This window comes from Hydra vulgaris, chromosome 01 (genome assembly GCF_038396675.1).
Source record: "Hydra vulgaris chromosome 01, alternate assembly HydraT2T_AEP".
NCBI lineage: Eukaryota > Metazoa > Cnidaria > Hydrozoa > Anthoathecata > Hydridae > Hydra > Hydra vulgaris.
In genome coordinates, this window is record NC_088920.1 from 3,417,833 (window position 1) to 3,435,000 (window position 17,168).

Below are 17,168 nucleotides of genomic sequence, written 5' to 3' on the forward strand. Positions count from 1 at the left end.
ATATATATATATATATATATATATATATATATATATATATATATATATATATACATATACATATATATAAATATAGATAATTATAATTTCCTGTTTAAAAAATAGAAAAAGATTGTTTTGATAACAAAAATAGTAATACTGAGAATTTTTTGAAAGGCATCTAGTGCTAAAAATTTTTAAACTTAAATTTAATCTATCTTCATTAAAATTACTAAATAGTAACAAAAAAAGAAATAAATATTTCATATTTAGTTGTTGACAACTACATTATACATACATATATATATATATATATATATATATATATATATATATATATATATATATATATATATATATATATATATATATATATATATATATAAATATATAAAACTCTTATATGTTGTCCGAAAGTTTTTTCCATATTTTGTTGACAAAAAGTAAAAATTAAAATGCAAGACCGGAATTTTTATTTTTATTAATTGATAGACTGCCTGCCCCAACCAAACCCTCAGTCAATGTAGCAGCACTCCCTTGCGTGTCAGCTAAAAGATAGTAGATGTAGCAGCACTCCCTTGTGAGTCAGGCTATTTGTCAGTCGATGTAGCAGCACTCCTTTGTGAGTCAGGCTATAAAATAGTCGATAAAGCAACACTCCGCGCATGATTTACAGTAAAAAAAATATAAATAAAAACATTTTATTAAAAAAATTAAAAATAAAAATTAAAAAACATTTTATTAAAAAAAATAAAAATAAAAACATTGTTTTTATTGTTAAAAACATTCAGAATATTTTAAAAACATTCAAAATGTTTTTAAAAATATTCTGGTCAATTAAATTTGCGTTTTTGTAGTTTTTTTAAAAAACGATTAATTTGTGTGCTTTAAGAGTGTGCTCGAGTTATTTGGATAGATGGATAGCCTATTTTCAGTTAATAATAAATTTAAAGTTGTAGATTAAATCACTTTGAATGCGTTTTTCATTTAGCGAGGTGAGGTGAAGAAATGATAATCTGGCTTCGCTGGATAGCGCTCTTAGAGACAGAATTGCTTTGGTGGCGCGATTTTAAACTTTTTCAAGTTTTTTGATATTGCATGCAGAAAGAGAATTCCATACAGGAGCAGCATACTAGAGGTGAGGTCTGACGAGGAATGTGTATCTTCTAAATATGAGCATTTTTATAGATAAAAGATTTCTTTAGTTGACCAAGAACAGAGTAAGCTTTAGATGATATTATTTCAATGTGAATGTCCCATTTGAGGTTGTGTGAAATGGAAACGCTTTTGTTGTAAGAGGAATCGAGAAGCTGCAACTCTTGCTGAGTTAAGACATAGTATTGGTGAATAGGATTTTTACTTTTGTTAAAACATACAATAAGGCACTTTTTGTAGTTGAGACATAACCGTAAGATTAGAGTCCAAGACGTGATGTCATTTATATCCTTCTAGAGGAAAGCTAGACTCTCAGGTGTCAAGTTGGTGGAAACAACTTTGCTGTCATTGGTGTATAACTTCATTGGATTGCTAATAAGGTCTGTAATGTCAATGATGTATAAAATAAATTGAAGAGGACCTAGAACAGAACTTTGGTGGACACCACTGGTGACTGGTGACCAATCTGAAGTAGCGGAACTTATGATAACTCGCTGTGTTCTGTTAGAAAAAAAATAATTTATCCAAATAAGAAGAATATAAGAGGTACGATATTCAGAAAGTTTGTGAAGCGTAAGATTATGAGGAGGCGATTCAAATGTTTTTTCTTAAAAAATCTTAAATATTTAAATATTTAAATCTCAAATCCATCCTTGTATGGAATATTGTTACCATATCTGGGGCTGATCTTCTTATGATGCCCTTTCTCTTTTAGACAAGGTGCAAAAACGCATTGTAAACATAATTGGACCTGCTCTTGCAGCCAACCTCTAACCATTATCACATAGTTGTTAATTAAGTTATTAATTGTGTGTTTAGTTTAAATCATGAAGAACTAATTTTCAGATGAAAATTTAAACAAAAAAAAAATATTAAAATTTTGACCGTCTGAAATAAAAATTAAAATTTTGACTGTCTGAAAAAAACAATAGACCATTTATTCCTTGTGTTATGACTGACCACTTGCCATCTTTTTCTTATTTTCTATGCTAGAAAACCTGTAACTTCGCAAAAACCAAAAAAAAACTGTTTTTAGTAAACAAAATATGTAGAGGTTCATCAAGTGTGCATATTTACGGAGGTAATAGTGTAAGCATATTTATTTACAATTCTATTGACTTCATTCAACCTAACGGTTTTAACATAAATCACGCATATTGTAAATCGTTAGGCATTGAATTTAATCAGTTGTTTAAAAAGAAAACATATAAGTAAAACTGAGAAAAATATACACACAAAAACCTTTAAGAGATGATGTTTTTAAAAACCATTAATAAATGTATATATTAAATGATTTAGATAGAATCATCATCCAAGAACTTTTATCAAATACAACACAACCTACAGATTCAATGCATCTATTCTTGAAATGCCTAATGAATTAAAAAAAAAAGCACAAGTTCTTGTCCTTTTTTTTTTTTTAATTCATTAAGCATTTCAAGAATAGATGCATTGAATCTGTAGGTTGTGTTGTATTTGATAAAAGTTCTTGTGCTTTTTTTTACAGTGACAAGAGGACTATGTTTCTAATTTGTTTACTTTATAACAAAAAGATGTTATGCCTCTTGTTTTGAAATCTTTACTAAGTATAAAAATAAAAACAAATTAATTGACCTCTGCCTACTATCACTTTTGTTGACTTCACTTTTCCAACAAAAGAAAAGTTTTGTGGCAGCAATAAGGAAGAGTTCAAAGCATGCATACGTAGAGACAACCAATGTAACTTATCAAGGTTGACTGATGGTTCGATTGGGTAGAAAAACATTTATTGTCCAATGCCATAACAGATTTCATTTTAAATAACAATAATTTAGACAAAAAAGAACAATATATAGAAAATAATATTGAAATTGAAGATGCAAACAACAATGATTTATTTTGTAGAACAGTTATGCTGTTCTATAAAAATATGTGAAACTATTTTAGAGTTTTAAAGAAAAAATTTTGAAAGAAATATCAATGCAGATATTTAATTTAATGATTGTTTAACAATTTTTTTAATTTTTTTTTTGTAGAACTGAGTTTAAAAAACAGGCTAAAAAACAAATCATTTTCTTATAATTTTATAAATTTTAAACTAATGACTCTATGGTATTTTTAAGGTATGTTAAATATAGCATATTTATTTATATACTCTTTATAGTATTTTTATAATATATTATGATTTTAGAGTATACTTTAAATCATTAAAAATGCTTTATAGATAAAAATCATTAAAAATGCTTTATAAAAAGTTTATAGATTGCTATATGAATATTTTTTTTTGGCCTGTATTACTAATTAAAAATAAATTAATGGTTGCATTTCTCACTATTTATAAGAAACTCTTTCTCAATTATTTCAACAGTATTTTTATGTCCAAATGATAACAACTCTATCTTTAACTGTTCCCATTTTGAGATCCCATTGTGTTCAATCCACATATCTATGACAGCAACTGCTTTTGCTTGCGCTGTATTTTCATCAGTTTTAATGTTGCTAACATCATACTGAGATAAATTAAGATGACGTCCAAAAGAGTCGAATTTACCTCCAATGAAATAACCAACTCTACCAACAATTTTTGAAGTCAGTAAAAATTGATTATCATTCCCTAATGTGCAAAAAAACTTTGTTAGATATATATTAAAAATATTGATATTAATGATAGGTAAGATTGAAAAAAAATTACCATAAACAAATAAACTTTTATAAATGAAGATATACCGGTAAAAACCACAGATGTCCACTTTTTAACAATTTCAAGTTTTATTTTTATGATATTTTAGTACTAAGCTATATTAATTCAAAAATTAAGAACAAGAAAACTATGTTTTAAGGTTCTGTGATCATTTTAAAAAACTGGCAACTTTGAAACAACTACTATTGTCCTATGTTTAATGTGTAAAAAACAGTTGTCCAAGTTATTTATAACTAAACCAATAATAATAAAAGCATAAGTTGCATGATTAACTTTTACCCTTAAAAAAACACGTTGAATGAAGTAAAACAACAATAAGCTTACTAAACAATACGCCATTTAACAAAAATAAGCTCACTTAACAATACGTCATTTAATTCATAAACATTTTTACTCGATCACGTAAAAATGTACAATTCTTTAATTAAATGTATAGTTTATCTAAATGTCTAGTTTGTACATTTAATTGAAACATTTATTGAAGAATATTAATAAGTGTTTTAGACCATAACTCCAAATATACTGACAGTTAAAAATTACAAAAAAGTTATTTACCATTAGTATATTGAACATATAAGAATGTAAAGCTAGTATAAAAAAAAATATATTAAATTTTTTTCAAATGCTATGAACATTAAAAAATTCCCTAAAAACTTTGGTACAGAATTTTTTACAACAATATACAGTTACATATAGCCACTGACCATTATATACATGTACATACAGCCATTTACAAAAGGCAGGGGTTGAAGGTGAATAGGAAATCAAGTGGAGCAGTGTTAAAAACATACAAAGTGTGTGTTCAACAATATGCAGATCCGCACCTACAGCTTTTAAATGTTCAAATTTTTTCGACAGGTACATTTTTGTTTGGAGTATTTTCACTACATTTGGAGGTCCAGGGTGATGACTGTAATTACTATTTCGATTAATTTAAAATTAGATGTCAGAATCACCATTTTGTTAAGATTGAAATCAAATTCAATTAATACCAATAAATTAGTTCTTAGAAAAAACTGTATTCTGAATAAAATACTCTCAAATTAGTCTCTAATCTAAAAATCAAAGTAATAACCCCAACTAAATATTCAGTAATACAAAAGTTATTGTTACTTTTATTATTATTGCTATTATTATTATTGTTGTTATCATTATAATTATTATTATTATAGTTAGTATTATTACATGACATTATTATAAATATTATTGATATTATTGTTACTATTATTGTTGTTGTTTGTGCTACTAATTGTGATATTAATAATAAATAATATAACTAGTTAAAATGTTTAAACTACCAATATTACAAACTATTGTTGTTGTATATTTAACTATGATATCTTTATTACTAATAATACTATCATTCCAATATGAAAATGTTTAAAATATTATTAAAATAAGATGCCTACAATGGCATGATCATATTTTATATTAATAGTTTTTAATTAAAACTGACTTGACCAACATGCTTATATACATGTATGCCATTAACAAAAACAATTTAAAATTTGTATGAGAAATCTCAAACTTCTTTGAATAAAGTTTGACATTTCTCAAAAAAATTTTATTAAATCCCAGTTTACATTAGGTGTTTTAATTGACTTAATGAAAGCTTTTGATACTGTCGACCATGAAATCTGCTTGAAGAAATAAAGTACTACGGAATAAACTATGCAACTACAAAATGGCTTCAAAGTTACTTATTAAACCGCAATTAATTTATTTTCAATAATAATGACAGCCATAGGCATCTTTAAAATATTTCCTGTGATGTTTATTAAGGTTCTTTCTTAGGGCAACTTTTGTTATTAATTTATATAAATGCCTTTAATAAAGCCTCAAACTTAATAAGTATCATGTTTGACAACAACACTAATTTATCCCTTACAAATAATGACATATCCAAAATCTTTTTTACAATGAATGATGAACTTAAGAAACACATGTTCTTGGTTAAAATGTAACAAATTAACTCTTAACATTAATAAAACCAAATGAAATGAATGGATTCTTTTCCGGTTGCCCTATAAAAAACGTTATTTATTCAAAAATACGCCCAAAGTATTTATTAAGTTAAAATAAAAAAAGATTTTTCTTACTTGATTTTTAGAAGCTGTTCTTAACAAGAACATTACATACTTAATTTTTAGAAGCTGTTCTTAACAAAACATTACCGAAAAATGTAAGTAACAACGCCTTAATCGCCATCAGAAGCATGCAATCCACTTAAAAATATTTGAGGATCTTTTACTTATTTCAAACCATTATTAATGGAGTTGAAAATACTTCATATTTACGAGCCTAATGTTTTATGCTTAATTTGCACTTAGAAAATTGATTAAACCTTATCTATATTTAAAACTTTTTTTCTCCAGCCAGAATTAATAAATATATACTTAAAAATAAAATTTTTGTCTATGGAACAATTTTATTCTATTTATTGATGACATATTTAAAGAATCTTTTATAATAATCACGTATTTTTCTTAATAACTCACACCTGTCCAAAATTGGTAGAAACTACTTTGAAGCCCTCCAGAAAAACCATTTGGAGGGATGATTTTGGTATTATTTCTGATCACAAAAAGGTAAAATTTGAAATCATCTGTAACCGTCCGTGGAAGAAAATTTGATTTGAAGAATTTCTCTGTTTTAAGATAATTTAAAACAATGGTTTAATATCTCATTTGCATTTTTGCAGCATTTTAGGATAAAATAGCAATCAAATACTTAAATAAATACTCAAATAACAATTTTTTTTGCAATAATTTTAGTTTTCCTGGAATTTAAAATATTTAAAAGTCTGCAAAATTTTTTTCGGGAAATAGCAAATTCTCTGATACTTTACCTTTAGAATTAGACCTTTATTGAGCAAAATTTTGTTAAAAGTCTCAGAAAAATGCCAAACTCAAAGAAAACTCATGAAGACTGTAGAAAAACAGTTTGTATCTTTTGCTTGAGAAAATGTACAAGAGAGTTGAACAATCAATTGATCAATACACTTGAAACTGTGCTCCAAATGAAACTTGACATATCAGACTCTAGAGTTCCAAAAGGGATTTGTGACACATGCAGGATTGCTCTTGGAAAGAAGAAAAATGGTGAGAATGTTTCACTTCCTCTTATGTTTCAATTTGAAACTATAAAAGTCAGACCTTCAACTCAGGAACAGGACTGTGACTGCCTGATTTGTCAAATAGGACATTAGAAGTCTTATGAAAAACACCCACTGGAGACTTCCTCTGAACATTCACAGTCTTCTTCAAACCAAAAAAGATGTTCAGAGTGCTTGTTTATTCTTGGAAAAGGAATATCACATAACTGCTCTGGCTTCTCATTTCGTGAAAACATGAGAAAACTAGCAATGAGGGATTCTCTTGTCAGTGAGCAAATTGGAGCTTCAGTTGTTACTGTCAAAGAAGCATCTCCACATGGAACTGTCAAACTTGCACAAAGTAGAGGTGGCCGCCCTTTGTGTCTTACAAAGGTACATAAAGTTATGCTAAAATTACTATTGTGTTATGTACAAGCTTTAAGACTAAGCATTCTTATCCTTAGTTTACTATTTTAAGAAATCACAGACACGTTATCAAAAAGCCCCTTGTAAAAAGAGATATGTTTGTTAGTTATCTCTTATAATAAAATAAAAGATTAGTTAGTGTTTAATGTACCCTTAAATTTGAGATAGGGCAATGTTTGAATAAGTACAAAATTTATTTTGTTGCATGATAAAGTACACCAAACTTAACTTACAGCTGAATTTAGTTGAATCAAACATATCAAATAATTATCCAGGTTTAGTGTAGTGTCAAATCAGTAAATGCATATTTTCTTACACATTTAGACTAGCACCTAAAGATCAAAATTTGTTAATTAGATAATCAAATGCTTTTAACTACTTATGTTTGTTTATCCATCATAATATAATTATACTTTAAGTGTCTATTTTACTTGTAGCAAACAAATACAACTATATATGTTTCCAACTTTATTTTAGGACCATCAAGTGCCAAAAAACTTTTTGGAGACACGCCACTACTGACAGCAGAAGATCTGGTGAATGTCCAAGTCAACACTGGTTTGTCCAATTCCTCAATGAATAAATTGGTGTCTACCATAAACAAAGTCACCAAAAGTCACGTTGTGGAACCCAACTTTAAAACAAAGTTTATTGAGATTGGAAAGAAGCTGTCTGCTCATTTCACTTAAACTGACATTAAAGTCTGCAATGACAAATCACAGAGAAGGAAGCAATTGGTTGTACACTGCAAAAACCTAGGAGAACTTCTGAATGATGTCCTGCTTCAAAGATAAGTCTATACACAGCACATTGTGAAGCTTGGTCTAGATGGTGGTGGTGGCTTAAGGTTAGTCTGGGCATTCAAGAGATGGAGCAAGTGTTAGGAGTTCTTGCAAGGTGGAGTCTAGGTCTCCACCTTGCAAGAAAACCTTGACATCACAAGTAGCTAAAGAAAGTGGAGTGAAGTGTCAACTTCTTGATGCTGTAGCAGAAGAAGTTCCAGAAAACTACAACAATGTAAGCAAAATTTTGAATCTTATTCATCCTGAGGGTGCCCATTTCCTCATCTCATGTGATTTGAAGTTAACCAATATTATCTGTAGTTTGCAGTCCCATTCAAGCTCTCACCCATGCATTTGGTGTGAAATTGACTCAAAGGATTTGTCTGCATGTGGAAGTCCTCGAACATTCGGTTCATTGAGAAAATGCTTCAAAGCATTCCAGGACAATGGTCAGGACTACAAAAGAGCCAAAGATTTTAAGAATGTTGTCCATGAGCCTCTTTAAGCTTGCCTGATAATGTCCTAGTCTTTGACTTCATTCCACCAATGGAACTCCATCTCTTACTTGGAGTAGTCAACCATCTGTTAAGAGCATTGAAGGAAGAGTGGTTGAAAGCTGATGAGTGGCCCAAGGCTCTTCACATCAAGCCTCAGCCTTTCCATGGTGGTCAGTTTGCAGGAAATGAGTGTAGAAAACTCCTCAAAAATGTCGATATCCTTCAAAGGCTTGCAGAAGAAGACTGTGCGTTCATTATTTTTGGCATTGTTGATGCACTGAGAAAACTTGATGCAGTGGTGTCTGCCTGCTTTGGAATGACCCTGGAACCTGACTATTATGAAAAACTATCATCATTCCAAGCCTCCTATCTGGCTCTTGACAGAGTAAGTGTTATTCCAAAAGTCCATGCAGTGTTTTACCACATCAAACACTTCATAGAAAAGAATCAAGACTCCCTTGAAAAATATAGTGAGCAGGCCACTGAAGCTCTTCACCACAGCTTCAAGTCTCATTGGAGCAGATACAAGAGGCCAGTAGACCATCCAGAATATGGAAAGTGGCTGCAAACTTGTTTTGTGGACTACAACAGCAAGAATATCTAAATTGAAAGTAAAAACTATTTTTTTGTTCTGCCAGTAAACTAAGATTTTTTTTTTTAGGAATGAGTAACTTAAAACTTTCTTCCTTCTTAGAACACACAGAATACTTCTTTTTATTCCTATCAATATTATGGACATGATTGTGGTTTCATGTGTGGTTAAGAATGCTTTGCAATGTAGAATTTAAAAACTAATATTTACTAAAGAATACATCACTTTATGAAAATGTCACAAATTTTTTTAGCTCTTTACCTTATGCTTTAATCTAGTTATGTACACATATGATAATATTTATGTTTAAATATAAGCTTTCAAATTTGAATGCTCTAGAAAATCAAAATAAAATCTCTCTATTGTATAGGATGTAATTTTCAAATCAAATTTTCTTCCAAGGACGGTTACAGATGATTTCAAATTTTACATTTTTGTGATCAGGAATATTACAAAAATCTTCCCTTAAAAGGGTTTTTCTGGAGGGTTTCAAAGTAGTTTCTACCAATTTTGGACAGGTGTGAACTGTAAGATTTTTGTACTTTTCTTTCCTATAATAAAGAGATGTCTTAATATATTTACTTTGCAGGCTCGTAAGAACAACGGGCCTGCGAAATAAATATTTTTTTTTTTAAGTCATTTTTCAGTCAATTTCTTCAAAATTATTTATTTGAAAAATAATAGGAGGGGCAAATGCCCCTGTTGCTCCCGGGTTGCTTTAAGCCTGCTTTGTATCATATATTTACACAGCTCTACACAAAAGTTTAATCAAGATGGTAATTTTAATCAAACTTTTCACAGTTTTTTTAACTAAAAAAAGTCAGGAAAAGATATTTAATTAATATTTTTCATTTTTAAAAGAACAACTCATAACCTATCCAATTAACATTAATAAGATAAGATAGTTAAAAAAACAATTTAAAAAAATTAAATAAATAATTACATAATCATTAAATGAGTTGCATAAAAGTTTATTCTACTTAAGGTTTAGGAACACGAAGAATAAACAAAAAAAAAATACAAAGTTAATATTCAGATGCCTTTTTTGGCTTGATAGCAAAAAAAGGCCTTGTCTGCATTGAGTCAACCAATATCATGCACACCTTATGTGGCACTTTTAACCAGTACTGATTCAGAAGTTACTTCTAATACTGAGTTAATTGTATTTGATGGTTTACCAATTGATTGTTGATCCATGACCAAATATTTTCTACTGGGTTGATGTCTGGTGATCTAGTGCACCAAGGCAACAAATTGATCTTCTTCGTGGTAAATCAGTTTGTAATAATATGTGCTGTGCTGGAGCCCAGTCTTGCTGGAAGATGTGTTGCTTGCTTCTGCCATACAATTGCCATGTCAAGTATTTTGCTTACATTTTGATTAGAAAAGGATTGGTTAAATATTTGAGCTAGCATATTGTTGCTGAGCGAAAGCTTTTTTTTTCTGATTCTGATTCTAAGCATGTCTACAATGTTACCTGATAGCTCCCGGGTTTTCACTGTTTTTCATCCACAAAATTTAGAAAAAACCAAAAAATTACTAATTTCAACACTGCTATGATTTGACCAGTCTAATAACTTGTTCAGACACTGCTTTTCTAACCATTAGCAATTTTAAAGTTAAAAAATTGCAGTTATTCTTCTAGATAATATTCTAGATAATTTTTTGCAATTAAAATATTTTTTTGTAATTTTGAAAATATTTTTTTTATATAAGAGTCATATAAAGTACTCTTTATATTCAAAATTTATTGGAAGTAATGTAGTGTGTGCAAATATTATTTTTTTGTCTACTCAATACAAACATAAATAGCAAACTGCAAAAAAAATTAACTAAAGATCTATATCTGTTAAACTTTAAATGTATCAGGTAACCAAAAAAGTTCGTGCGGTTTTTCCATATATAATAAAAACACACAAAACGACAAAAGTAAGTACATTTATTCATCAAAATAGTCACCATTAGCATCTAAAACCTTTTCCCAACGTAAAACAAGCTTATTTATTCCACTTCTAAAAAATTCTCGGTCCTTTGAGTCTATAAAAGCTTTCAACTCCATTTCAACCGCATCCTGGTCTCGGAACTGCTGTCCTTTTAAATGATTTCCCAAGGAAAGGAAAAAATGGAAATCAGTAAGGGAGAGGTCTGGCGAGTATGGTGGATGAGGCAAACTCTCCCAACCAAGGCTTTGGAGCTTGTCCTGAGTCACGCGAGCGGTGTGCGGTCTCGCGTTGTCGTGGAGAAGCAGAACTCTTCTCCTGTGCACCAGTGCAGGCTGCTTTACAAGCAACAGGTCGTGAACTCGTTGCAGCTGTGCTGAGTAGACCAGTCCAGTAATGGTTTGGCCTGTTGGGAGCAGCTCGTAATGCACCACACCAGCTGTAGTCCACCAAATGCAGAGCAAAACCTTCCGCTCGTGGAGATTGGGCTTGGGTGTCTTTGGGATGGGGTCATCGGGGGACAACCAATGGCAGCAACGCTTGGTATTGTTGTACACAATCCATTTTTCGTCGCATGTCAATAAACGATCAAGAAAAGGCTCAATATTGTGGCGTGATAAGAGTGAGGTGCAGATCGTAAGCCGTTGCTTCTTGTTGTCGATCGACAATTTGTGCGGAACCCACCGACTCAGCTTCCACGCTTTCCCAATCGCATGCAGATGCAGGCGGATGGTTTCAACACTCACAGCAAACCTCACTGCAAGTTCTTGGCAAGTTTGGCTGGAGTCAGACTCGACAGCGTCCTTCAGTTCATCCTCATCAACCAACAATGGGCGTCCAGAACGCGGCAGGTCTTCGATGGACTCATCTCCCGAAGAGAATTGCTGAAACCACTTCTGTGCTGTGCGTTCACTTACTGTACCTTCTCAAAATGCTGTGCAGATGTTTTTGGCTGCTTGTGTTGCATTCCTTCCAAGTTTGAACTCGTAAAGTAAGCAAAATCGAATAATCGTTGGTTGGGTTGCCATCCTTTCTTTACACAAAACCTTTCCTGTAAGCTCGTTACAAGCCTACACTATATATGCAGCAACTGCGCGTGACACACGCGTTCTATTACGCAACAAAGCTACTTGCCTTGTGCGATGTGGGTGTTGTAAAAAATGCTAAAAACAATTCAATTACCGAAAACCGCACGAACTTTTTTGGTTACCTAATATAAAAACTGGCACATAACATGAAAAAATCTTGATTAAACTTTTGTGCATAGCTGTAGATAGGTTCTGACAATGAGATCAGACTTTTTTTATATATATACAGGGCTTGCGATGAAGGAAATCGTCAAGCGTGTTATATCGCGCTCGTAAAATTAGAATATGTTTTCATCGAGCGTGATCATGTGTGCTCGAGATAACGTCGGCGAGCGCGATCATGAAAATTGCTGAAGGCGATGCTCATAAAAAGCTTTTTATTTTTTATATCTTTTTTAATTTGTTACATAATTCTTTCGTCAAAAAATGTTTCAATTAGTATCATACTCATGAAACTACTTCAACGAAGTAGATTCTTATACTTCCAAACTTCTTGTATATTGTCAGATCGCGATTTTATTTTTAACTATTTATGTTATAAAAAAATAATATCAAACTAAAACACAACTTCTTATTGATTTAGTATTGAAGTATAATTTAGTGACTTAGTTTTGCCTCGTTATTTTGATATAAGTATTTTAAAATGTTACGCTGTAAACTTAATTAACAGTTAATGGTTTTTATATTTCTTGATATTTTTTATTCAAATTAATTATTTAATTTTTTTCTAAAACTTCTTTTTCAAATTACGTTTTTTTATCTTAAAAAAATAACACAAGAATAATTTGAAATAATAATATATAAGAATAATAACTTTCCATTTAATAAATATTGACATCATTACTTTGTTTCCTTTTCAAATGTCCTGGATTGCGAACATTCTAAACAACAGAATCGTTTTAAATTTGAGTTAAAATAAATAATAGTTAATAAAAAACCTATAGTGTGAACAAAAACTAATTTTAAAAATTACTCTATTATTAATATTTATTTTTATTATAAACGATGTGTGGAATATTACAAACAATAAATCAAATAAATCTTAATTGATATTTTCACAAGATTAAAAAAATACTCTGCTGTTTCAATTCTCTTATAATGGTTTTCTAATTTTCTGTTCTTATTTTATTTGAGCATTTTTGTATTCACATTGCGTATCCACGTGCACATTCCATTATTGAAATTTGTGACTATTAACGACTTCAAACTGCTTATTCATTACGTTAGTGCAAAAGAGAACGACGTAGTGCTTTTTATATTTAATATCAGTGCTTTGATAATAGAATATCTTTAATAAAAATCTTTGTTAAATATTTTATAAAAATAAAAAAATAATCCCAAACTATTGGACGAGCGTTATTTTATATGCTCGTTATAAGCTGAACGAGCGTTGTTTATCGCGCCTAGAACGTTTGAAAATACAGTAGACAGACGCGTTTTACGAGCAGAGCGCGATCGTGTTCGCTTTATTACAAACCCTGTATATATATATAATATTGTTGATATGATTTGTATTTATAACATGATTTTTTGTAATTTATTCTTATTTAAGTCTTTATTTATAAAAGTTGTAAACTTGTATAAGATTCTGAAGATATGGTTTTTATGATCTTTTTTCAGAAACCTTGTTTGTTTACTTTTGCAAATGAAAACATCAAATTATAGAAAGACTTTTAGCGATCTAACTATGAATATAAATGGCTAATAGAAAATTTTAAAAACAATTTATTGTTTAAACTTTTCGACACTATCTATTCAAATTTAAAGTAAAAAACTTTATGAGGAAGATTTCATACTTTTTTGATTTTTTTTATTGATTCAAAAATTTCCAATGAGATTTTTAAAAAAGTTGTTTAAGAAATTGTTAAGCAATACTATAAAGATGATTCATTATTTCATGAAATTCTGCAAAGCCGTAATCTTATAAAAAGGAAACTACTTTGACACATTTATTGCTATATAAGTTGATTCAAAAAAAAATTGCTTTAGCATTTCCTAGCATTTCTCGATAGTTAATTCTGATACTATTTTATTATTGATGATTGCTAATTACTCAAGTGGAGTAAGCTATTCCAAATAAAATAAATTGATAGCTATTAAAGATTAACAATGCCACAATATGTTTTTATTAATTTTTCCTATATTGTTCAGTAATTTCAATTTATTAAATACACTTGACGATTTTTTGATTGATTACGTTTCAATAGAAAAGTAAAGAAAAAAATTGTGTTAATTAGTATTTAATGCAAATACTCCATTTTCTATTCATTTTTATTTAACCGATGAAAAACATTCTTCGATATGAAATTTTTTAACTGTACATAGAAATATGAATTTGTTATTTTAGTTTTTGAAAGTGTAACCATAACCATATATACTTTTAATGTCTCTAAATATAAAATATATAGAAATCTTAAAACTGGATTATTTGACAAAAACTTGACAAATTCAACTAAGATAAAAATATAAAAGTTAAAATATAGAGTTCAATTATAAGTTTAACTTTTGAACTTATATTTAAACGTAATTACATTTAAATATTTTATTATTTAGTTTTACATTAAGTATTTAAACTAACATGATAATCAACGTAATAATCATGATCATTGCTATCATCATCATTTCGATCATTTTTTTCAACATAATCATGATAATTCTTATGAGTATTATTTTCATTGTTTGTTTTTTTTTATTTACCATTATTTAAGAATTACCTGTATTCGAAGCACCTTCTGATGAATATGAAGACATTTTGAAAAACCAACCTGGTTAAATAAACAGAAATTTATTTTTAATTGGTATAACACAATTGAAAAACTCAAAGTTTAAAAAAAAATATTAAAATAAAATAATAAAAAATTAGCATCATAATCATTATCACCATCACCAACAACTACATTAATTAATTTTTTAATTAATTAAGCAAAATGGATAAACAAATAAAAATATATAAATAAATATATATATAATGATAATAATAATATTTAGAGAATAAAGTGACATAGTTTGACAACAATCATAAATATGATAAAGTAATTCAGAAACACCAATAAATAAGTATAAAAAAAGGTTTTTAGGTTGAGTAAGCATCTTTGAAAAGTTCAGTTTTTAGTCATTTTTTAGAAATTTTTTTAACAATGTTGAGTCTCGCGTTATTTAAACAAATTTTTTGAAGTTCGTGCTGCAGATGTATAGAAAAATTTTGTACCAAGTGATGTTTTTGCTCAACGATGCACACTTTATTTTGATAGGTCGCTAGATAAGCAATAATAAAACTTCAGCACAAGATTTCAGAATGTCAGTAGGAATAAGATCAAGTGATGCCTTGAGTTTGAGATTTATATATATACATACATATATATATATATATATATATATATATATATATATATATATATATATATATATATATATCAGGCCTTGTTACGAGATTTCGCTGCTTAGCGAAAACGCGTAGCGCATTTCTAAGTAACTCAACTCAGCAAATATATTTTGCATCGTTAGAAGTTATATTGCGTCACTAGCGTCTTTTCAAGTACCGCATTGTAATTAAAGTTATTTTATTAACGCGTTAAAAATCATACAAACAGTTTGTTTTTTTCTCACTATAACAAAAGTTACAAATAAAATCTAAGTTCTTATTAAAAAAATTATTTTTATTATTTTCTTCAAATATGAACTAAATTTTATTTTGAAAAAAATATTTTTTTCATGAAACGTAAAATATTTGTTTATTTTCTTATGATTTTATATTTGGTTTTTGGTTATTTTATTAACTGTTATTACATTTTTTCTTATTTAATTTGTGAACTCTTTTTAATAATGTTTTTAAACAATAAAGTTTTTTTTTGTTATTTATCAGTTACCGATAACATATTCGTGATCATAATTTATTTTCGTAAATTAAATGAACGTCATTAAAACTTTACGTTATTGAATTAACAATAAACAAAATATCTTATTAATAAACTATTTACATCAAAATAAATCGTGCATTTTTTAAACTTATTATGACTAAAAATAATTTTTATATTTAAAAGGAATTTATATATTTAATTCCTTAAGATAAAACTTAAAACACTTTTTTTTTTTAACTAATTTTTAAAAGCAAAAAAAAAATTATGAAACAAACTGTTTCTTTAACAAAAAAATCTATTATTTTACAATTGCGGTTAAATGCTTTTACTTATGACTTTATTTCTTCTGAATAAACGTCACGTTAACGGTAATCAAAAGATAATTTAAATATTCTAAAAGATATAAGTTTTTGCTTAGCTCAAAACTTCTGATCGCGTAGTAAAATCGCCTTTTCTCAATCAAAATGAGAGCTGCGTAGCTATTCTTAACAAGGCCTGATATATATATATATAAATATATATATATATACATATATATATACATATATATATATACATACATATATATATATATATATATATATATATATATATATATATATATATATATATATATATATATATATATATTGCAAAATCGCAGCAATACTTGCACAAAAGTATGTAGGGTATATAACTACATGTACATATATGATAATTAGTTAGCATATGATAAGTGTTTATCATCAATCAGTCTTTAATACTGAGTTGATACCCCTTTGTTCTTGATGACCTGAGCAACGCAACTAGGCATACCCCGAATAAATTTGGCAGCAAGTTGTTTGAGACATTCGTCAAGGTGCCATACTTGTATCAAACGTTCTATCAGATCACATTTGTTAGTGGAGGGCATGCTTTAGTTCATTCCACAATCCCTCTATTGGGTTGAGATTGGGACTGTTCCCCAGCCAGTCCGAAACAGCTATGCCAAGAGCATGAAGAAACGCCATCACTGATTTTGTAGTATGGCATAGAGCGCCATCCTGCGTAAATATTCTTCTCCCTTGTCCAAACCATTCCCTCATTTGTGGATAAAGTT

The 17,168-nt window shown here is 28.9% G+C and overlaps 1 protein-coding gene across 6 annotated transcripts in view; it reads right to left on the reverse strand.

The window, feature by feature from the left end:
• LOC136075023 (uncharacterized) overlaps positions 1–17,168 on the reverse strand; it is a 49,821-nt gene that overhangs the window by 25,934 nt on the left and 6,719 nt on the right. For all 6 annotated transcript variants that reach the window (XM_065787236.1, XM_065787235.1, XM_065787234.1 and 3 more), the window contains exons 2-3: positions 14,948–14,998; positions 3,446–3,727 (exon numbers count right to left, since the gene is read on the reverse strand). In XM_065787236.1, coding sequence (XP_065643308.1) covers positions 3,446–3,727; positions 14,948–14,984 — 319 coding nt within the window. In that variant the 5' untranslated portion in view covers positions 14,985–14,998. The remainder of the gene's footprint in view (positions 1–3,445; positions 3,728–14,947; positions 14,999–17,168) is intronic.